This window comes from Leptinotarsa decemlineata, unplaced genomic scaffold (genome assembly GCF_025532065.1).
Source record: "Leptinotarsa decemlineata unplaced genomic scaffold, Ldec_3_MD MMD2_tig00026328_RagTag_RagTag, whole genome shotgun sequence".
Taxonomy (NCBI): Eukaryota; Metazoa; Arthropoda; class Insecta; order Coleoptera; family Chrysomelidae; genus Leptinotarsa; species Leptinotarsa decemlineata.
The window spans coordinates 16,861,377-16,886,173 of record NW_027412688.1 but is presented as its reverse complement, the minus strand read 5'-3'; the positions used below and the strand labels follow the sequence as shown (position 1 = coordinate 16,886,173).

Here is a 24,797-nt window from a genome sequence, read left to right as displayed (position 1 = left end):
AACCATAAAAATATGGCTAAGAAGAGACATTATATTTTCTCATTATGGAATAGATACACATAGTTTAATTTTGTTATTATTTGTGTTTTCAATAATATAATTATTATCTGTGGTTGTGTTTTAGTATTTTCATATTTTAGATGTTCATATTTACATTCATATATTTGTCAGTAATAAAAGCAATTGAAAATGTATTATCTATACACAAATAACTTTTTGATCAACTGTATTTTAATAACTGAACTCTATACATTAAAATTTCAGATTTACTGAATTGTATTACAATGTACTTGAAAATAGCTTCTCAAATTCATTTATTAACACTTCATTGTAGGACTTTCACCATACATTTTATAAAACCGAAACACATGTTTCAATATAATTTTTCTTCAGGAATGTTCATTACAAATTTTTGTTCAAACAGCTGAAGAAGCTATCGTATAGTAAAACACGTATTTCGGTTTTGTATACTGTTTGGTGAAAATCTCACAAAGTGTTACATAAAAAAATGGATTTTAACGAAATCATAACTCTTCAATTCTGGTATCGCCTGGACTCCATGGACGTACCATGTACGTCCAAAATACACACCAATTTTGTCCAATTCAGGTACAATGGTAATCTAAAATAGACATACGTAAAACGTACATTTTTGTGAAAACAGGCTGTCCTAAAGGCGTCCTATGGACGTATCTTGGATACAATCGGGACATCCTTGGTACGTATCTTACATTTGACATGTACATACAGTGAACATCTAAAATACGTACTTCTGTGTTATGTGGGTCATCATTTCATTGAAACCGTGTAACAGAAATTCTCACTCATAATGGAAAATATTTCCGTATTTTTTAAATTAATTAACAATACGTTTCCTTCAATCTCGTTATTTTTGAAGGGTCGTCGGCCGCCAGAAAAACTCTCCTACGCTTGAATTTTGAACTAGCTATTACAAAGATTCTCTTTCATTCTATGCTAATTAGCCTCAAGTCTGTGTTTGGCCCATGTCTTAAAAATATATACTCTGTGGGAGGGTCGAAAGCAGAATATTTCTGAAGTACAATCGCTGTCAATTATCTTGTTCTTGTACCTAATTTTTATTACCCCGAATCTACTAGATTCCATCAACCTCAAAGTTTTTCTTTAGTTCAATATTGCCTTCTGAAATTCTACTAGATTCTTCTCGCCTCAAAATTTTTCATTCGTTTCATATTACCTTCTCAAAAATACTTACAGTCCAATTTCGTACATGAATTCACTCCTGCAGAATTCATGAAAATAATATTGAATGCATTCAGCTGTGGATATCGATTGAAATTATATTGAGACTTATATATAACTTTCGCCCTAACAGTTAGCACTCATACCACTGATGAAGTATCCTGTAGTATCAGACCATTTGGTACTTTAAGATTATATTCGATCACGGCACAAATGATAATTTCTTTTCTCTGTGACCTCATAGACTACTAACCCGGATCTGCGACTGCGGCAGACCAAATGTCAAGCCCAAAAACTTGCAGACCACGACTAATAAACCTAAAAATATGTTGGAACAGAGCGTGAAAGCCTACACACCGTGATCAATTAGTTCATTTTTGTTTCGCGCTTTTCGATCGGATTTTTAACATCTACCTTATGCAAAATAAGTTTATTTCGTTGGCAACATTGCTGAGAAATGTCAAAAACCAGCCGGCAACTGTTTACGTGTTTGATTTTACCAGTTTGAGTTATTATTTAGAATGTTGTCATAAAACTAGATACTTTCGAAATATTTATGAATGAATATTCATATAATACAGAATATATGAAGTTCTAAACTCTTCACTTTCGTGAAAAATTCCTTTGAGGTGGGTGAAATTTTAACAATAAAATAAAACTCCAATTTCTGATCAGGATTTTTTCAATTTTATAGGTTTTCTTAATGCAAATGAGTAAAAAATTTGTCTTAAGATAAAAATGGCAGCCACTATTCACTTAGGACGTAGGTCTAGAATTTTAAGATTATGCATATTTTCTATTATCCTATTAGTCATGATATATTTACTAATGTCATATGAGAAAGCGCCTAGGCATGAAGGTGGGATGTCTGCTGAAGCCTTACTAAGTAGAAAAAAACCAAAGTTAGTTAAAGGTCTTGGAAATTTCGAACCAAGGGAGGTTCCAGACCAAGAAGGTCCTGGCGAAAAAGGCCAAGCACATCTTCTAAGACAAGACCAGCAAAACGATGCTGATCAATCTGAATCTGAATACGGAATGAATGTAGTATGTTCAGATGAAATATCTCTTGATCGTACAATTGTAGATACCCGGTTAAAAGAATGTAAACATTGGGATTACCCAGAAGATTTGCCCACAACCAGTGTGATTATTGTTTTCCACAACGAAGGATGGTCTGTTTTAATGAGAACAGTCCATTCAGTTTTGAATAGATCGCCCAAACATTTACTGAAAGAAATTCTTCTAGTGGATGATTTTAGTGATAAAGAAAATCTAAAGATGAAATTGGAAAATTATATTGAACAGTTTCACGGAAAAGTGAGACTTATTAGGAATGTACAGAGGGAAGGATTGATAAGAACGAGGTCTAGAGGAGCTCAGGAGGCTACTGGAGAAGTTATAGTGTTTTTGGGTAAGTACTTAACAATATGTTTACCTTTGTATATAGGCGATTTTCAAAATAATTGGAATAATTTTCTTAAAAAATATTTTTTGGGAAGTACTTCAATTTCTTAAACAATAAATATGGGAAAACAGTGATTCCAACAACTAAAAAAAAGATGAAAAGATTTACATCCTGACATTTACGTCACTCATACACTTATTGTCAGTTATAACAACATGATATTTTACGTGTGGCTCATTTCCATGTGAAAATTTTGGAATTTGATTTGTTACATGGTGCTATGGCGCAGTGGCCAAAACGTGTGATCCGCAGGTGAAATATTTGAAAAAGTGACATCACGCCCAATCCATATCATCATTTCTATGTTTCTTGCAAACTTCAGCAAAAGTTATAAAATTTCAAAAATTCCAACCTCGTGATTTTATTAATACACAAATATGAACACTTCTATAGAATAGTTATATACATCAAAAGAGAACAAAAAGTGTAAAATGTACATAGGTACTCCAGAAATGAAGACTTAAAATTAAATATTCAATTAACATTAATATTTGTTTATATAGTTAATAGAATAAACTAACTGAATTTGCTTTTGTTTTCTTAGTCATTTGATGGGTAGTTTTTACTTGAACATAATTCTCAAAAACTCCATTTATATCCGTGAAAACGTTTAGCCAGATTTATATTCACTATATAGAGTGAATAGAGAATTTTCTAAAATTCCTTTTATATCTGGGTGATATCTTATTTCCATTGTTACTAGTAATATTCCATTCTTAATAACAATTAAAATATTTACAATTACTTTATTTTCTGAAGCCAGATACATATTCGTGGTAAATATCTACATCTACACAAATATTGAAGTTCAATAATGATTCCATATATGAATTTACTTCAAGCCATGGGTGACAAAAATACAATTCTTTATTATTGATATCAGAAACAAGGGAGTCGTTGAGCTGGGACTTTGGAAGAATATGTTCAGTTGCTAACAAGATATGATATAAATAAAATTGCTTATTTTATTGGACGTGCAAGAGTCTGGGATTCTTGGAGATTATCTTCAGAACAAAATTTAAACTGTTATTGTATCCTAAGAGGGATGGATATACTTGATTTAATTCGTATACCACATACTTCTATAAAAATATTTGAAATCATTCTGAAGAAGTTGTAGACGAACCAAACTCCAATCTGGATTTAACATCAGCCTTTTGTGAATAATAAGTAAGAGAGTAATGAAAAATAAATAATTTTGTTTTTATTAGTAGGCAGAAGGACTAGAATCAATAGCATTTTGAATTGTATATAAAGTATACACTATACTTTCTGTCTCTCTCTTCTTCATATTGTGAAAGGGAAAGATAGAATGACACCAACTTACAATCCATATGTAGGTATAATTATTAATGCAACATTTTCGTCAATAATTTATTAATCACATAAATTTCAAATTGAAATGTTGAATCAGTAATTCCATCACTTTCAAATACTTGCTTTCATAAATAAATATGTTTTATGTGCTTTCACTTTCTTTAAAGGTTCACTATCTATTTTCTTTGACGTGTTCTGCAAATAATAGCACATCGACAGAGTGATGTGTATTTGTGAGAGTTCTACTTTTTTCCGATTTTTTTGAAACCACTGAATGTCCTAAATTTTGAACAAAATAACAGGTATTGATTGGATGTCTGAAATAGGTTATTCTTCACTTTTGTTAGTTATCATTTCCCTAAAATCAAAAATATTAAGGACAAATTATCAAATTGTTCCAGAAATGTTACTGTGTTTCAATAAAATCTAGAAAGGGGATTTTTCCAACTTGTCGTTTCTTATAATAAATTTATCATATGCATTTCAAAATAAAAAATGTGAATTTCAAATAAAAATATACTTCTTTCTGATAATATTTTGGGAACTACAACTAAAATTGTATAATGTCAATTCAATTTTTACAACAGTTTTTGCATACACACACTGTATGTTTAAGAATTTTGATGGGTGGACATTTTTTTCAGTTCAGCTTCTTCTCTCAGGAGAGATAGCCATGTTCAATACCAATTAGTTGAGCTTGATGCCAAATTCCCATTTTAATTCAACATCATACAAGTCAATTCTTTTTTTTTGTTTCGCTAGATTTTGTCACCAAAAGTTATATCTTTGTCTCAATGTATCACCAAACCACCATCTCTTGTCAAAATATGTTCTGTTTCTATCTGTTTTTCCGTAAACCAGCTGTCGCCCCCTATGAATGACAACTCTCAAAAGTCAAAACTTGTGCGTGCTAAGAACTAACGAGGTCTTACCTTTTAACGTGTAATTCCTAACACGGAATTACACGATTTTGAGTATCCCAAAGCTTGGTTTAAAATGAGGTATCTTCAGAAAATAAAAGGAATTTTCAATTTCACGGGTTTGGAGAATCCATTTGTCATTTTTTTTATTATCTTCGAGTATATGAACCTGAAGTATGATAAAATTTTTAGCTGTATTTATTGTTTACTTTGTCATGGAAACTGTTACGAATAGACGTGTTCATAAAAGCTCGGCGATTTTTATTTGTTAAAACAAATGGTTGACCACAAACACAGTATATGGTCACAAACATAAACTTGTTTTTTGCTTTTGCTTTTATTTTTTTGAATTGCCGTATTTATTAAATGTTAGAAATAATCATTTTCTCCATAACATTTTAATTTTTTTTCAAAATTTTGTGTTATGGATGAAATCAGTTGAACTCTATTCATAAAAGTGAATACATTGTATAAAATGACACTCAAAAAAGATGTCATTCATAAGGAATCTTTCGGAAAATTCCATGTTGATATCTGTTCTATATAGATGTTTCAATATTGCATTGAGGGAAAAAAATGTTTTGATTTTCCCCTGTTTGGAATATACTATAGATTGTAATATTCTTGCCAAATCTATCTATACTATACTAATATAAAAGTGCAATGTTTCATGGTGCATTTCAACAACAGATTTTAAACAGACAGAGAAAACAGATTTCATTAGTTCGGATTTCCATTGTCTATTGCAATGGCGAAGTTTAGACCTTTCCTCAACAAGGATTCCTCTATGTCCGTGAGCGGGCTGGAACTCATGTTGATGGCGTTGGCGGCTTCATACTGGTCCTGTTTTCTGTCTGCATTTGGGCATTGCTGGTGTTGGGGAAAGTTGGTGCACTAACATCTGTGCTCACTTTGGAAATAAGAACTGCATTGGAATCTACCAGTTCCCTTATTGATCAGATCAGTTCCAATATCTAACATCAGCAATGAAGAACGAAGAGATCTGAACGGGCTACGTACAGACAACACCATCAAGATCTTACCTGCAGATAAGGAAAATGCTACTGTTGTGATGAATACTGATCTCTACGGGCAGAAGATCGAAGAGGTGCTTCAAAAAGGAAAAATACATGAAGATCGTAAGGGACCCAACTGCATCAATTGAAAGGAAATTGTATCAGACGTTGAAAAGACACCAAGTCTATTTTTCGGAAAAAGAGAGATCATCGCTAACACCGCACCACAGTAATCCCCCTCACTTGTATGGACTACCCAAAATCCACAAGGAGGATTTTCGGCTTAGAACGATTATTTTAGCTCCAGAGATTCAGCCACTCAGAACTTGTCCACATTTTTACTACCAATATTTAAACCACTGCAAGGAAAAACATAATCACATAATTTTGTTTTAATTTTCATCTCGTGTTAATAGTTATTTTTTTTCATTATTTTCGGTTGTTGCTTGTATTTTATTTTATTGTAATTTTCATTTTTTTGCTTAATATAATTGTTATTTTTCAGCTAACCTTTTTAATTTTTTACAGATTCTTTCAGGGATTTCAAATCAATTTTTATCATATTAGACAATGGGAGTCCGATTTAATGAAATGCATAAAAGTGAAAGTTTGTGAGGCTGTATTTATGTATATTTGTGGCTCTTTCATGCCTAAATGACTGAACGAATTAAGATGAAACTTTACATAAATACAGCCTATACATCAGAATAACATATAGGCTACAATTTAAAAAGGTTCTTATGTGGTAGCCACTACATGCAAAATACTGATCCATAAATACAATTAAATTGGATACTTTTTTTACAATGCACATTTTAGAGTATCTGTCAAATTCTCATAAAAATTGATACAATTGTTGTTTTAAGTATTAATATAGATAAACTTTGTTTTTTACACTAAGTAATTTGGAGGAATCGTTCAAAAGTTATCACCATAACATTAACTTGACGCAACGCAGCAAGTCATTACACGTCGCGTCTACGGTAAGACGACGGCGAATGATGCGGGGGGTAGAGGGGCGGTCTAAGTAATGAAACGCCATCATCGAGAACGCGACCTGAACGTGGACAGACGTCGTTAACGGTTGTGTTAGTTTTACAAATTTCTTTAAAAGTAACATAATTCGATTCTCGAAACTATTTATTACTTAGTGAAGTTGGCATATTTTTTTAGTTACTGTATTTTTAAAGTAACAACTAGTTTCAATAATACAGGGTGTAACTGAATAAGTGTAAACCATTTAAGGAGGTGATTCCTCATCGAAAAAATAATTGGATCTTTCATACAAAGAAACTTCATTGGAGCATCCCTTGTTAAGATACAGCCCCTTAAAGGGGGTACATAAAATTTGTATAACAATTTTTTTCACAAGCACTGAAAAAGTTACAATATTGAAATTAACCTGACGTTTTGTACTACCAAAAAGACAGTTAGCCCTATGGTTGTAAGGGGTGGAAAACGCAACCCCTAAAATTTAATTCCAATTCAACTTTTTGTCTTATTATTTGTTAACCATTTAAAAATTTATTTCCGATAGCCTGTTTCATTCTAAACAAAAAATGTCTTGGGTTTTTTGCCCAAAATAAACCAGTTCGCAGCAAAAAATTATTTTACGAACAACTACAGAGATACCTCGTCATAAATGCGAACTGGATTTATTGTTATTTTGTAGTTAGTACCTGCATTAAACGATTAAAGGGTAATAAACAAAACTAATTTATTAATAACAAAACACACAACATGTAGAAATCATTGTAAATGTTCAATATGTCTACCTTCAGACATTACGCATGCGTCTAGACGTCGGCGCATTGAGCCACGTATTCGCTCAAATATTCCTGGAGTCTCTCTGATTACCCTGCACGCATCGATGATGCGGTTTCTTAAGTCCTCTCGCGAAAAAGAGTACGATAAATCAAATGCTGTAAATGGCCCCAAATAGAGAAATCGAGAGCATTGAGATCCAGGGATCGAGCGAGCTAGTTCTGTGGTCCTCCTCGACCTATCCACTGATTTGCATATGTTTCAGTTAAATGCTGACGTGCTACTTGACTAAAATGGGCGGGAGCCCATCATGCATAAAAAACATATCCCTTCTGACGCCCAAAGGAACTTCCTCCAGCAGTACTGGATGCACTTCTCTTAAAAATTGAACGTATGCCTCACCATTTAATCGAGGAAGTAGAAAATGAGGCCCAAATCAATCATCCCCAATAACTCCGAGCCACACGTTAAGAGAAAACTGTTCTTGATGGTTAGTTTCGACAATAGCGTGAGGGTTTTCATCAGCCCATATGTGGTAATTATGAAAATTAATAATCTTGTCCCGAGAAAAACTACATTCGTCTGTGAATTCTGTCGTTTTCAGTAAACCAAATAAATTTCTGGCTAAGTGTCTTTTTGGTAGTACAAAATGTCAGGTTATTTTCAATATTGCAACTTTTTTAGTGCTTGTGAAAAAAATTGTTATACAAATTTTATGTACCCCCTTTAAGGGGTTGTATCTTAACAAGAGATGCTCCAATTAAATTTCTTTATATGAAAGATCCTATCTTTTTTCGATGAGGAATCACCTTAAATGTTTTACACTTAAAGTGTTAAATGTATTTTCTTAATTTTTGCTCTCTTTGAAATGGTTTGGTTTCTGACATTTTCAAAGATATTTATTTTTAGATGCCCATTGTGAGGTAAATACAAATTGGCTAGTTCCCTTACTGGCCCCCATCTATTTGGACAGGACTACCATGACTGTACCTGTAATAGATGGCATTGACTACAAAACATTTGCTTATCGACCAGTATATGGAGATGAAAGACATTTCAGGGGAATTTTCGAGTGGGGTATGCTGTACAAGGAGAACGAAGTACCTGATAAGGAATTGAGAAAAAGGCTTCATAATAGTGAACCATACAAAAGTCCCACTCATGCAGGTGGACTCTTTGCAATCAATAGGGAGTATTTTTTGGAACTAGGAGCTTATGATCCAGGTGAGTTTTTTTTAATGTATTCTACCACCAATATTACCCTAACAACTTTTTGGAGATCACAAAACACTTATGTTAACATTTGGGAATTATTTTTCAACATGAAAATTAATTACATGATTGATATTACTATACCTTTCAACATTTCATTTCCGTTGATATGTATTTATAATTCGGGGGTCAGTGTTTTTTTTTTCAATATGAGAGATTAGATGAGCAATATTATAAAATATATTAATATTGAAAAGTTAAAATATGAATATCTTATGAATAGTAAAATCATATAAGTCATCTCTCAATTGACATCTGTATGTGCTGGTTTACGATAAATTTAAAAATCATGTTTGTTGTTAACTTTTGTTATTGTTAAGTCCAAAAAATTCATAGAGTCGTCCTTTTCCATCTCCATGGTGAGTGTGATAGAAGGGTGGAGGAAATTGATGAAATTCAAAAACTTAGTCTACTGTCTTTTCGTTTCTGTGAAACATACCGGATATCATCCATGTATCTATACCATTACACGAAACTTCACGCCAGTGGACTACTGTGTATTTTCCTCCCCAAATCGTCCATGAAAATCTCTGCCAGAATGGGACTAAGTGGGTTTCCCATTATGATACCTTTGCAGGATGAGTAAAAAATTTCATTGAATTGGAACCAATTCTGTGAAAAACAAACCGTAAGCAAGTTATAGAACCTCAACCTACTTAGGCCAACCCACAACAAATATTTCAGATTTTCTGCACAACAAAGGTGTAAATATTGCTTTCAAAACCAACAACAATTTAGGTATGAACATTAAGAATAACGAAGATAAAAGTTCAACTTCAGAAACATTCAAGCCCCTTCATTTCCAGAAGAAAGATATGAAACTTAACCTGTTGGAAAGTATGGATATATCTTATGAACGATCAAACTGAGGACCTATCAGCTTCGGATATAAGATGTGGTGATGCAATACTCTCTCTGGCTATATTGGTAACTTTAAAATGTACCAAGGTCATAATCCTCGTCTATTTCAGAGTTATGAGAAATTATTTGAAAAATCAGCTGCTCCATTAGTATCCATTAATCTATAAAAAGTTTACTTCTATAATTTTTTACGGGATTCACATTATTGAAAGATCTTCAATGGATATCATGGCACTGGAACAATTAAGGGACAACAGACTTTCTGAGATTCGTCGTCACTTATTAAAAAAGAATGAATGAGAGAAAAGGGGGTTCCCATGGATCCATTATCAATGCAACTGATGGTATAATAGTTGTGATGGTTGTACAGTTGAATCGTTTTGGTTCATTTTTTTGTTTTGGCATAGACCATACATTGTAAGTATACTGTGGTTTTCTCGAGCTGAAAAGAGACACATTCAAATTCCAGGACCTCTTTTCATCTTCTGATTTAATTATTATATAGGAATGCATGGACCAAAGTATTGCACAATATCGTGTTCACATGGATCCTAGACTTATGTGACTACAATATCTGGCAGATTCATCTCAAATCAGGTGAATGATCTATAGTTAAAACTTACTGTCAAACTTATGGTGTCCATGTAGAGAAGAAAGACCTACTGTGCCACAGGTAGTGGCAGCAACGCTGGTAAAGGGAAACATCCATCCCTATAAATTGAGACACAGAGTTCGAATTAATCAGTTTAGTCGAAAAAAACCAAACATCACCAGAAGATGGCAAATGAGACTTTGCCGAAACGTTGTGAAAATAATCCTTTTGGGGAGAAAATACACAGAACACGGAGCGAAACCCGAGAAAACAGCTCATCATACTTTATCCGTGAGAATCTTCGAGTTAACATATATATATATATATATATATATATATATATATATATATATATGTATATGTGGGTGCCCCACATTTTATGTGACAGGCAATATCTGGTTTGTTGAAGGAGATACACAAAAATGTTTCATACATATTTTGATATAATTTTTAAATATACATGGAGTTTGGTGTAGGTGCTACAGACCAAAATTCCATTTTTTAAAATAGAACGCCCTGTATATCAAAATCAAAATCAAAAAATCTTTATTTCCGTAGACCTAGGTAAGGCATGGAAAAAGTCACATTACTCAGTACAATTACAATGAGGTCACAATCATAAAACAACATAATTATAAGATATACTATATAACATTTAGACCATAAAAGGGATACAAAAATTAAAATTTAAAATTCCAAATCAGACTGAAAAAATTCATCAAGCGAATAAAATACCTTTTCACATAATAGTTTCCGAACTTTTTGTTTAAAGAGCTTTACACTAGTTATTTTTTTAATGGATATTGGGAGCTTGTTGTACAGTTTTATTGACATGATATGAGGTCCATTAGTGACCTTGGCTAACTTATGACTAGGAATTAAAATGTTATAGTTTTTTCTCAGGGTGAAGCCCGAAAGAAGACATGTATCATCTCTGTTCTGAAACTTGGAGCAATTTGATTTAACGTAGATTACGCAATTAAGAATATACATGCAAGTAACAGTTAATATATTCAACTTTGCAAAAAGTGGTTTACAGGAATCGAGTGGTTTTTTAAAACAAATTGTTCTAATAATCTTTTTCTGGAAAATTAATAAGTCACTGATTCTATTGCAGTTGCCAAAACAAATAATACAGTAATTGAGGGCAGAGTAAACATATGCATAATAGTAACTTTTAAGAATTTCAATAGACACAAAATTACGCAGATTCCATATAACGAAACAGTGTGTCGCTAATTTCTTCAGTATGAAATCAACATGATGATTCCAATTGAGTTGGGAATCAATAAAAACTCCTAAAATTTTTTTATAGTTTACCTGTTCAATACTTTTAATCTCAGACCTAACCAATACACTACAATCAGTTTCCTGAATTGTAAAGAGAATGGTGTTGGTTTTAAGATTATTTAGAATCAAGCCATTTTTAGAACAATAATTTTGCATGTTGGATACAGCATCATTTGCTCTTACTGACAATGTTTCACATTCCGAACCACTGACAGTAAAAGATGTGTCATCAGCAAATTGTATAGAGCACTGTGGATGATTAATTTTTGAAAGGTCATTAACAAATAAAATAAATAGTGTAGGCCCCAAAACACTACCTTGGGGCACACCTGTAACAACGTTTCGAGATTCAGAGACAAACGACCCAGTCTGAAGCCTAACTTTAACAACCTGTGTACGACCAGTTAAATAGGTTTCAATCCATTTCAGACTTGGACCACGGACGCCCATGTCAAACAGTTTATCAAGAAGAAGACCATGATGTATGGTATCAAACGCCCTTGTCAAGTCGAAAAGAACACTAAGTGATTTTTCACCGTTGTCGAAGTTTGATAATACATGATTATGTAGAGAAAGGATGGCATCCTGGGTTGACAAGCCTACTTGAAACCCATATTGGTTGTCAGATACGATACTGTATTTATTTAAAAAGGACACAAGTCTGTTTTGATATGATTTTTCAAATATTTTCGAAAATGGAGATAGTAAAGCAGTACCTCTATAGTTCGACATTACATGCTTATCGCTTTTTTTATGGACTGGGACATTACATATTCAGATGCTACGTTAAATTCTGATATCATTTCATGTTTGGTTTTTTAAATTCGGTTACGGCGTTGTTGAGTTATTGCACTTTTCCTTAAATATAAAGTTTCAAAAAAACTTATTTACTCGTACACGAATCCAGTCTATATCTTTTATTAATTCGAACTAGACTACTACTGAATACAAACCATTATTCTCACCTCTACGATACGATATCGATATCAGTTGAATATAATATTGAAATTCTTGAGAATGTGACTAACTTGAGGGTGAATTGCTTTATATTGCACAATTTCATCAAGTAGCTTATGCTTGTTGATGCTATAGTAACAAATGTTGTTGAATTGTATCTACTTGTCAGTTCGATTCAGTGATTCTTCGCAAAACAGTAACTGTGTTCTTCGTGCGAAAACTCCAGTATGCCTTTCGCGTTTAGTCCAAGTGATTGCATTGATATGTTATTAATTTTTGGGGAATGTCAGAAAAACTGCCGTCAAGCACAACGTCTATACCAAAAACGTTTTCCATACAGACCCATTCCGTCACGAATGACTTTTTCGAGAGTTGTAGAAAAATTGCGAACTGGGTTATTTCCTTCTACTATAAAGCATCGTCATCATACGAGATCTGTTAGAACTGAAGATTTAGAGATCAATGTGTTGGCTTATATTATTATTCATCCACATGTTAGTAAATCTAATGTACAGAGAATTCTGAAAGAAAATAAATACCACCCATTCAAAATTCAGTTGGTACAAGGTTTGAAACCCACGGACTTTGAACGACGACTTGAATTCTTTGCTTGTATTCAGGTAATATTACATGAAAGTCCTAACATATTCAGTCAAATTTTGTGGAGCGATGAATCGCGATTCCACAATAATGGAGTTGTGAATCGACATAAAAGTCACTATTGGTCTCAAGAAAATCCCCACTGGGTCCGCGAAAGTAATTTTCAAACTACTTGGGGTATTAATGTATGGTGTGGATTGTTCAATGGCCGCATTATAGGACCTTACTTTTTCAATGAAAATCTCAATGGATTGCGATATTTACATTTTCTAGAAAATGATTTGATCCAGTTGATGGAAGATATTCCCATAGCAGAACGACAAGGAATTTGGTGGCAACAAGATGGTGCTCCTCCTCACAATTCACAGGTTGTTACTGAATATCTGGATAGAACGTACCCAAATAGATGGATTGGTAATAAGGGTCCGATTCGGTAGCCGGCTCGTTCCCCAGATTTATCACCGCTTGATTTTTTCCTATGGGGTTATTTAAAAGATATTGTTTTCACTACTCCCCCTTTGAATGTGTATGATCTGAAAATGAAAATTCGACTAGCGTGCAGTGATATTACGCCTGATATTATAAGAGCGACTTGTACGAGAGAAGTGATTCGACGTTTCGAAGTCTGTATAATATCTAATGGGCATCACTTTGAACAATTTTTATGACTTATTTCTAGGTACCTCCCATTCTTATGAAATGATTTATCAAGTTATATTATTTACATTGTTATTAATTAAAGATTTGTTTTCGAATACACCTCTTTCAATTTCGCAATTGTTTCATATTCAAAATGATTCCTGACTGAATTCCACAACTCAAAATTGAAACCATTACTTCGAACACCCAAAATTTTGACTAATTTTCATGTGATCTGATGCAGAGAGAATAATTGCGTATGAGATATTTCTAAAAATAATAGTCGTTCTCAAGACTTTACATTTTAAGCAATAACTCAACAACGCCGTAACCGAATTTCAAAAACCAAACATGAAATGATATCAGAATTTAACGTAGCATCTGAATATGTAATGATATACAGGGCGTTCTATTTTAAAAAATGGAATTTTGGTCTGTAGCACCTACACCAAACACCCTGTATATTTAAAAATTATATCAAAATATAGCTCTCATGAACTCCTAAAACTATTGTATGAAACATTTTTGTGTATCTCCTTCAACAAACCAGATATTGCCTGTCACATAAAATGTGGGACACCAGGTTACAAAGAGAGATTTTATCAAGTGGGTATGATATAAAAATCAAAAATGAAACAATTAGTGTACACAACACTCCAAAAGAGGGGCAAACCGCGGACACGTGTTTCTGGCTATTGGCCTCATCAGCGCGGTGCAGCCAAGTGTAAAGATGGGCAACACTTGTTTGCCGAAAGCAGGAAACAACACATATGCACGGAGTCAACAACGGAACCAACCGCACATTTGTGGTTCCAGTTAGAAGACCTAGAATTCCCAGGCTACATCTAACATGACCACGTAGGCAGCTATAGCTACCTGCGTGACATCCGGGTCCAGGATATAAATACAAAGAGAGATTTTATCGAGTGGGTATGATATAAAAATCAAAAATGAAACAATTAGTGTACACAACACTCCAAAAGAAGGGCAAACCTCGGACACGTGTTTCTGGCTATCATCAGCGTGGTGCAGCCAAGTGTAAAGATGGGCAACACTTGTTTGCCGAAAGCAGGAAACAACACATATGCACGGAGTCAGCAACAGGAGCCAACCGCACATTTGTGGTTCCAGTTAGAAGACCTAGAATTCCCAGGCTACATCTAACATGACCAAGTAGGCATCTATAGCTACTTGCGTGACAGCATATATATATATATATATATATATATATATATATATATATATATATATATATATATACAGGGTGTCCCTGGACTTCCTCTTTTCCTCTCGGGAATGTATAGATGGGGTCAAAATATCACCAGTACTTCATATAACTTTTTTTCCTAAAAGTCTTCGTAACCAAGTTACGGGCCCTCGAAGTTACAAAATGAAAAATGTTTTTCTTTGATAACTTTTCAAGTGAATATTCAAAATCATCCAAATTTTGGTAATTGACTAAACAAATGAATTCCGTCGATGAGCTTTCATGCAGGAGTCAGTTGTTTTGCTACAAAGTCAGGAACGGACTACCCCCGATGGTCCACACCCAAAAACTTTGAAATGACAGATATTTTTCAATATTTTTCAACAAAATAAGGTTACTTGGACAATTTTATGAATAAAAGTACTCGTGTGGAAAGTCGATCGGAGCAACGAGTCTTGATAAAAATGTAGTTCTACTCGACGACATCAAACCCGCTCTTCCACCATTATTTGAAATGAATAATTGTCAAAGCAGAAATAATAATGATAACGTTAATTCAACAACATTTATAACAGGAATAATACAAAGTATGCTAAAATGAAGTCGTAAACAAAAAGTACAGTACCTATATGGAAGTTTAAGTCACAATTGTGATAGCAGATATTTTTTCAAAAGAAATATCAAGTTCTGTAGATTCGTGGTGTTTTTAAACTAACAAGCTACTCTACTATGAAATATCGAATTCATTCCATATTTTGTATGTACATAATACGTGTGGAATGATCACGTTTCGTGTTGATCAGTTATCTGAATCTCATGAAAGTCAACATTAGAATGTTTCAAATTCTTCTTCACAGCTAAACTGTTGAGGAGTTTCACTGATAAATATAATTTTATGGGAGAAATTCTTTAACACGAATCTAAATTTAGCTGAAAAAACGCACATCGGAAAAAATATTAACTATACTAATAAAAAGCAAACGAATGAACTACAAAAACGGCTGCACATGATCAGGTGAAAAATATCCAGGGAATAATTATGTTCCATTTCTTTCACAGATGTTGACAAAAAAACCTTTTAGAAAGTTTTGATAAAAAATGAGAAACTGGAATGCGATTTTGTTTTGTTGAGTGATGCGTTGTCATATGACTATCATTGTATTGTCAATATTCTATAGGATATTTTAAATTTTTTGATATGGCCAAACAGTTTACATTCAATGAATATGCAGATATGCATGTATTTTATGGACGAGCATTTTGTAATGCTGCAGAAGCTCGTCGTCTGTATTCCGAGCATTTTCCCAATCGAACGGTACCGTCAAGAGAAACATTCGAGCGTGTCGATCGCAGCTTGAGGGAGACAGTTTTGTAATAATTGATAATTAATTTGAGCACGTTGTTTTATTTCGATATTATTGTAGGTACAGTTTTGCCAAAACGAGGTGGTGAGGGCGCTCCTAGAACTGTACGTACCGTTGTATTGGAGGAAAATATTTTGGAAGCCGTCGCTGATGATCCTTCAATGAGCATCAGAAATCTATCAGAACAGTTCCATACATCCAAGTCCACTATTCATAGAATAATTAGGGAACAACTGCTCCACCCATTTCACATTCAGAAGGTACATGCCATGACACCTCAAGATTTTCCAGCACGACTGGAATATGCCAATTGGTTCATGGATAGGCAAAGAGAGGATATGACTTTTATTAATCGAGTTCTATTCACTGATGAAGCAGGTTTCAGTAGAGATGGAGTTATCAACTCTCATAATCTCCATATATGGGCCGAAGAAAATCCCCATGGGATATTGCAAACCAAACACCAACGGAAATTCAACGTGAATGTTTGGGCTGGTATCATAGGAAACCATCTTATAGGACCATTCGTTCTACAGGACCGATTGAATGGAGAACGTTATTTGGAGTTCATTCAGAACGATTTGAATGGACTTTTGGAACATGTTCCATTGCACACCCGAAGAGATATGTGGTCTATGCATGATGGCGCTCCTCCTCATTTTAGTTTGATTGTGCGTGACCATCTGAACCATATTTCCCACAATAGATGGATTGGTAGAGGTGGGCCATCGCGGTCTCCGGATTTAAATCCATTGGATTTCTTTCTGTGGGGGCATCTAAAAAGCCTTGTTTACGCTACACCTACTCACTCAAGAGATGCATTGTTGAATAGAATAACAGAGAGGGTGTCTTCGCAGACTAAGAAAATGTATAGAGAGAGAAGGTGGTCATATCGAGCAGTTTCTGTAGCTGATTTTTCATTTCTGTTTGCTCTTGAGGCTCTTGAGTTTCGTTAGTTAAACGTGTTTGCATTATAAAAATTCGTTATGAACATTTTACCTATTATTTCCATTTTCCTTAAAAACTAATATTTTCGAATAATGGTAGACATCTCAGGATAAATGTTGTTGAATTAACGTTATCATTATTATTTCTGCTTTGATAATTATTCATTTCAAATAATGGTGGACGAGCGGGTTTGATGTCGTCGAGTGAAACTACATTTTTATCAAGACTCGTTGCTCTGATCGACTTTCCACACGAGTACTTTTATTCATAAAATTGTCCAAGTAACCTTAATTTGTTGAAAAATATTGAAAAATACCTGTCATTTCAAAGTTTTGGGGTGTGGACCATCAGGGGTAGTCCGTTCCTGACTTTGTAGCAAAACAACTGACTCCTGCATGAAAGCCCATCGAAGGAATTCATTTGTTTAGTCAATTACCAAAATTTGGATGATTTTGAATATTCACTTGAAAAGTTATCAAAGAAAAACATTTTTCATTTTGTAACTTCGAAGGCCCGTTACTTGGTAACGAAGGATTGTAGGAAAAAAAGTTATATGAAGTACTGGTGATATTTTGACCCCATCTATACATTCCCGAGAGGAAAAGAGGAAGTCCAGGGACACCCTGTATATATATATATATATATATATATATATATATATATATATATATATATATATATATATATATATATGCTGAACTGGTTTCCGGGTTTTGATCCGTGTTATGTGCTATTATATTCAATCTCACCGACGTTTCGACAAAGTCTCATTTGTTATCATCTACTAGATATTACTGTTAAGTGTCTCACATCGGTGAGAATGAAGATAATAGCACATAGCATGGATCATTGAGAACTTTAGATTCAACATCTCATACCTTTACGGGAAGAAGAGGTTAATCAAGAAGAAAAACTCAGGTAAAAATCAACAACTATATTTATAGAGTAGGTAGTAGAGCGTGTAAAGACAGTCTACTTCCGAATACGCAACAAACATCATTTTACCAGTATGGTACGGAACGGATCGAGTAAGGTCGACCGACTTCCGAACACTTAACAGTAATATCCAGATGATGACAAATGAGACTTTGTCGAAACGTCGGTGAGATTGAAGATAATAACACATAACACGGATCAAAACCTAGAAACCAGTTCAACATATTCATATCTGTGAGAACTTTAGATTTAACATTTCAAACCTTTACGGAAAGAAGAGGTTAATCAAGAAGAAGAACTCAGGTAAAAATTACAAGGATATCTGCAATCAGTTAGAGTTAACCAAAATGTTTGATTATTTAATCTTTAAGATAGATTCTTATGATCTCAAAGACATTATTAATTAACAATATAGCTTCACCAAAGGAAAATCAACTGATGCTAACTTACTACTTCAAGACAACAGTATCATCAGTTCCCTAGAAAACGAGTTGTTGGTTGATTCTATGCACAGCAATTTCTATAAGGCCTTTTACGGAGTTAATTATAACTTATTGCTCAAAGCATTGAGTATAGTAAGACATGTTTTACATTATTTCGCGAGCTACCTTTGCAAAAGAGTTCAGCATGATATGACAATTTTGTATCAAGATAAATTGAAAAACCTTCAGGAGTACCTCATGGATTTCACATGGCCCCGCTATTGTTCAGTTCATCTATTAATGTGGTGAAGTTACAACTTATTACATTTGAATTTAGATAAATGTCTGAAAATCACTTTCTCGGGATTCTTTATTCGATAAATTTTTCAAATGAGCTCAAGGAAAGAGATATAGGAGTTATTCCCGATTCCAAAATGTCCTTAGTACCATATAATAAGTTCATCTGGAGTCTGTAAAAAATAAAATTGATGTATCAAGTAAATATATACCATGAAAATTTCTATCTGATTATACATTTTGTCATTTTGTATTTTTTTATAGGTCTACTGGTTTGGGGGGGTGAAAATTTCGAATTGAGTTTCAAAATCTGGCAGTGTGGTGGGAGCATAGAATGGGTGCCATGTTCTAGGGTTGGACACGTTTATCGCAGTTTCATGCCTTATAATTTTGGAAAACTTGCTCAGAAGAAAAAAGGTTCCCTCATCACCATCAACTACAAACGAGTCATTGAAACATGGTTTGATACTAAATACAAGGAGTATTTCTATACCCGAGAACCTATGGCTAGATACCTAGATATGGGGGATATAACTGAACAGCTTGCTCTTAAAGAACGACTGAAATGCAAGAATTTTCAATGGTATATGGATAATGTTGCCTATGATGTTGTAGAAAAATTCCCCGAATTACCTCCCAACTTACAATTTGGAGAAATGAGGTGAGAATACAGATCGCATTTAATAAAATTATTGAAATATTATTTTATCAAACACGTCAAATTGTGGCAAACTATCACTGTATGAAGCTTGCTAAGAGGGTACTTTTATCAGAAATAGTATTATAAGGTTATGAGATTTCAAAGAAGCTAATAATTTACCATACAAGAAATTCTTGAATGACCAATCATATGCACCTCTCTGGAACATGTTTATTATTCTGTCTTCGACCTCGGAGTTGGCAGAGTTGCTTCCAGACTTAGTCTGCAGGTGGCGCGGTGGTATATACTACGGAATCAACTGCAGGCAGAGCTTGTGACTAGTTGAAACCAATTTGAATATTCTGATGGTTCCCTCCGTCTGAAATGACCCACCCGACATTGACGAGGAGCTAATACTCCGAAACCGGTCTGTCGATGGTCATCCCCTCCAAATGAAATTAATTTCAGCATTCCATATATAAGAAGTTACTTGCTATGAATTATCCAAATGGAAGACTTTGCACAGGTGCCTGATAGTTTCACTTCAACTTTCTGTGCGGCATTAGCTGGGTTAGCTGTTGTTCGGTCAGGTATTTGCCACATGTACCTATAAAAGCTTTACTTATTTAAGTCATGATTTATTCTTTCCTGTAAATGGAATTCTTCTTGGTCTACATCTGAACCAGACCTCTCATTACAATTGAATGTAGTATTGATGCTCAAATATCCAATTTATTCTTCTTTTTCATGAAACATTCCTTGTGATAAATTGCTAAAAGGTTTTCCATACATAGTAACTGAGTGATTCAAATTAACAACTATTAAAGGAAACATTTGTTGAGGTTGCTGAATATATGTATTCACTGTGTGACTATTAAACTGAAATAAAAAAAATAGTATACACCGTTTTTAACATTTTGTGATTCAAAAATATTAAAAAAACTCATATCATTCTGGTATATTATTTATTTCTTGTGCTTGCTTTCATTGGATTCGTTTTGATGATTTTTTACAGGTCAGTAGCAGCCAACAAGTGCCTGGATACACTAGGCCATTCACCTCCGTCTTTAATGGCAATCCAGCATTGCCACGGGTTTGGAAACAATCAACTCATGAGACTCAATGCCAAGGGGCAGTTAGGAGTAGGTGAACGGTGTATCGAAGCTGATGCGCAGGGAATCAAACTCGCTTTCTGTCGGATGGGAACCGTCGATGGCCCTTGGATTTATGATGAAAATACTCACACGTTATTGCACAGGGTGCACAAAAAGTGCATGGCCTTGCATCCCCAAACGTCTCATTTGTCGCTGATGCCTTGCGACATCAACAATGCATATCAGCAGTGGTTATTCAAGGAACTCCGTCCTAAAGTTTAGACGGTGTTGATGCAATGATAGTTCGCATATGAGTGAGTCATCACATCTCGAAGTTTTAAAAAAAATGAAATAAGCTGTTGTTTCAGAGTTTCTCTTTGTTGCTGCCCAAGTCACTGAAATCAATTTTTTTTTGTTATTTCAAGTAGTTTCATTGGTGGATTCATTAATTGGAATGTGAGAATACTAACAAATTTCGTATCATCATGATGTTTTGTATTTATGAGAGCGAGGAAAAAAATGTGATTGGTTAGCTCTAAGGTCAACTCTAGACCAGACAGATTTTTTGTTGTAAATTGTCAAATTTTGAAAATTGGTTGACTTTTAGGTATTTTTCGCAAAATTTTTCTTCAAAGAAAAGTTCAAGACCATTTCTCACTGACATAGTAATGCTTATTTCAACCTAGTCATTTCTTAAATAGTTGTAAAAAATGTAAAAAACATAAAACTAAAAATAGATGTTTGTGATGACAAATACCTAATACCACAAATGTCAACTTGTCATTCCAGATAAAGTCAAACTTTTATCAAGTCACCTCTTAGAGACTTTCATAGACATTTCTCGAAAACTGATGGATTCACTAATTTGATTAGTTGAATCTATATGTAAAAAAATAAGCATACTAATTTTTCAATATTGAAAGCAGAAGAAAGTTATATTGAAATATCCTTACGGCATACATGCACTGTGGTTAATCATAGTCAGTATGAGATCAGTTCAGTTCTCCTATGTTTACTCTCATCATAAAAATAGGATTCAGATTGTGTTACATTAATTCACATTATGATTCATTCATATATGACAAATAGAAAAAATTGAATTTACTAGAGTTCTGAGTGAAAAAATAATTTACAATTATTTGATGTTGTATGCAACGGAAAGAATGAAAGTAAAGTAAAAGGCTTTTGGGTCTGAAAGGTGAATTGAACTTGAGTTGACCTTATAGCAATACAGTCCAAATCCCTTTTCAAATCGAGGAATATTTTGTCCTATTTCATAAGTGGCGATATTTTGAACAAAAATTCCAACAAGTTGTATTATCACATCTGTGGTGGCCTTGCTTATCAAACACAAGATGGTTGCTGGAGTATCTGAAAAATAATGCATGTCAACACTAGCATATAGTGCTAAAAATGAGTTTCCCCTTGATTCATGGGTTATACCCAACAAGACGTCCAGGAATTACTTAAGGATGTTAATACACAACTCTGACAAAAAAATGTTAATACACAACTTTGACAAATTCTCAGGTTTTGTCAACGAGATCAGAGATCTCAGTATTATTCATCTCTATTATTCGGAAAAATCTTCAAAAAGATTAAATAAAAGTAACATTTTGTCTACCTTCAACAGAATTGCAAACTGTTAATCGATATCAAACAAACTACTGATTTTTGAAGCTGAATTAGTGACTGCATTGATCTTGATTTGTTTATTCAGGCGTGAAAGAAATTACCGGTAAAAATCCATGAAAATGACAATTAATGTTTACTAACAGAAATCAAACACACTTTTCAAGGTTAGCTTGTGATGGAAAAATCAGTGTTATAGAGTATTAATTCTGAAATATTGCAATCATAGATACTAACAATCTATCACTATCACTATCACTAATAAAATGTTAGCAATCATAGTTGCTAACATTTTATTAGTGGTAAAAACCATTGTTTTTATAATCAAAAGGCTCATCGCCATTCAAATATAAAAACATTTGATTTCAGTGACAATGTTCACAGCATATGACAAAATCAATATAGGAATTCAAGATTTCATACTCCAATGAATGAGCATGTGATATTGACAAATGACAATAATATCATGGAGGGATGTGTTTTTTCTTAATCGTTCGCTTACCATATATTACTATCATCCCAACTTCATTATTACTGGTTAGAAACTCAAGTTTTTCCACTGAAAGTTTTGACAGGGCTTAGATAGCAATTTCAACAGTATGACGAATGTTTCACATCATCACAAATTTGACTATATCTGTTTTCTCTTCATATTCATGAGCCCATCAAAAAAACGATAAATTCATTTCAAAAATCAGATTTTTATTCAGCAAATGCTCAATAGTTTTATCAAACATCTCTGATTTTTATGTTTAGTTTTAAAAAAGGTTGATAAAATATAGAAGGTTTGTTTTCTCAAATTATAAGAATTCATAATTTTCAACAAAAATGTTATTTTGATATTTCTTAAAAAACTGACATAATGGTAATTTTCAGGATTTCAAATCCATTAGATATCTTGAAAATTGTCGTGATCTTGATTTTTTTAAATTCAAAAGAGATTGATTTCTTGGTTCTCAACAAATACTACAAAAAAATAAATAATATCTTCTTTAGTTTTAGTAATGAATTTGGTAAGACTTATATGGTTAGAGTCTGTTACATATTGATAACCATTGTTTATCTTTGATGAGTTTCTCAATGTTTTACTGGCATGAGTGGTTGGCATCTTCAGGAGTGCAAATACTGGTATTTCATTTTCTGAGTTCACATATTTTCATAAAGATTTCAATTTCTTTTTTTTTAGCACACTGAAACTGTCGCTTCACTAAATAACTTGACATCATCAGATGACTAGTTTTACCACTTATTTTCCAAACATGTTGTTATCATCAAATGATTTCCAATTATCCTACAAGCTTTATCAATTACAACTTCAGTACTTTCTAATACTAGTACTTGTTTGAAGAAATATTTTTAAATATTTCTCAAAGTTCCCATACTACTTCAACTATCTTTTAAAAGTAACAGTAACTTTCAACTTATTTCATCTGTTTGGACTTCCATTGTCTAATATAATATAAATTGATTTGAAATCCCTGAAAAAAATTAAAAAGTTCAACCGAAAATAATTATTTTTTTTCAGGGATTTCAAATCCATTTATGTTATATTAAACAATGGAAGTCCGAAGTGATGAAATACACCACGAAACATTGTCAACCACCTTCAAACAAACTTCCAACTTAGTTTATATCCACATCTATAAAATCACCCTTCCATAGCTTTGTCATTCTATACAAATGTACACCATACAGATAAGGATGTAACAAAAGAATAGGTCAGTCATAGAACATATTAATTTATTCACTAATTGAAAATTCGATAGTGTAATAGTCTGCCTAAAGTTTGTGAGATTGATGTACATTTGTTGTTGAAAGTATGGTAAACCGTTAAAAAAGTATTAAGAATTATGTAGACGACTGACTCTCCTATATGCAAATTGGAAGTATTCCATCAAGAAATGGGGCATACCATACTGAACTGTTGAGATGTGCATTTAATCATTTATTGAAGTATTGTGATTTCATTTTGGTATGCTCAGATATATTCACAAACTGAAGTAAAAATGATATTCTGAAAAGATTTTCTGAAAATATTTTGTTATAGTATAATATAAATCGATATTTGTAGAATGTATTTAAAAAATTGTATATAAATCAGGGTAATACAAATCAATCACTTTTCCACATTTTCATTACGAAAGTTATTTAAAATGAATTGATGTTGGTAGTTTTTTATATTTTCATTATTTATTGAAATTAATAAATGATTTTATTAGGATTACTCGTTTTTTCCACTCAAAGATATAATTCAACCAAACAATCATAACTGTCAGTTGAAAGTAGGGGTGAAATATACTCACCGCAAGGTTAAAAACAATTGGAACAAAAATGTGATAAAAC

General features: G+C 33.3%; 1 protein-coding gene across 3 annotated transcripts; it reads left to right on the top strand.

Annotated features, from left to right (window-relative positions):
- The first annotated feature begins 1,684 nt into the window (after positions 1-1,684).
- Pgant7 (N-acetylgalactosaminyltransferase 7) lies at positions 1,685-24,675 on the top strand. Of its 3 annotated transcripts, XM_074182643.1 has the most exons (6): positions 1,685-1,850; positions 1,916-2,632; positions 8,613-8,927; positions 19,353-19,749; positions 20,744-21,136; positions 21,191-24,675. In XM_074182643.1, the coding sequence occupies exons 2-5, from the start codon at positions 1,960-1,962 to the stop codon at positions 21,102-21,104; spliced, it is 1,746 nt and encodes a 581-aa protein (XP_074038744.1). In that variant the 5' UTR covers positions 1,685-1,850; positions 1,916-1,959; the 3' UTR covers positions 21,105-21,136; positions 21,191-24,675. The 3 variants fall into 3 exon arrangements, with proteins under 3 accessions (XP_074038744.1, XP_074038741.1, XP_074038742.1); XM_074182640.1 differs by having other exon boundaries at positions 20,744-24,675; XM_074182641.1 differs by having other exon boundaries at positions 1,897-2,632; positions 20,744-24,675.
- Positions 24,676-24,797: the final 122 nt, after the last annotated feature.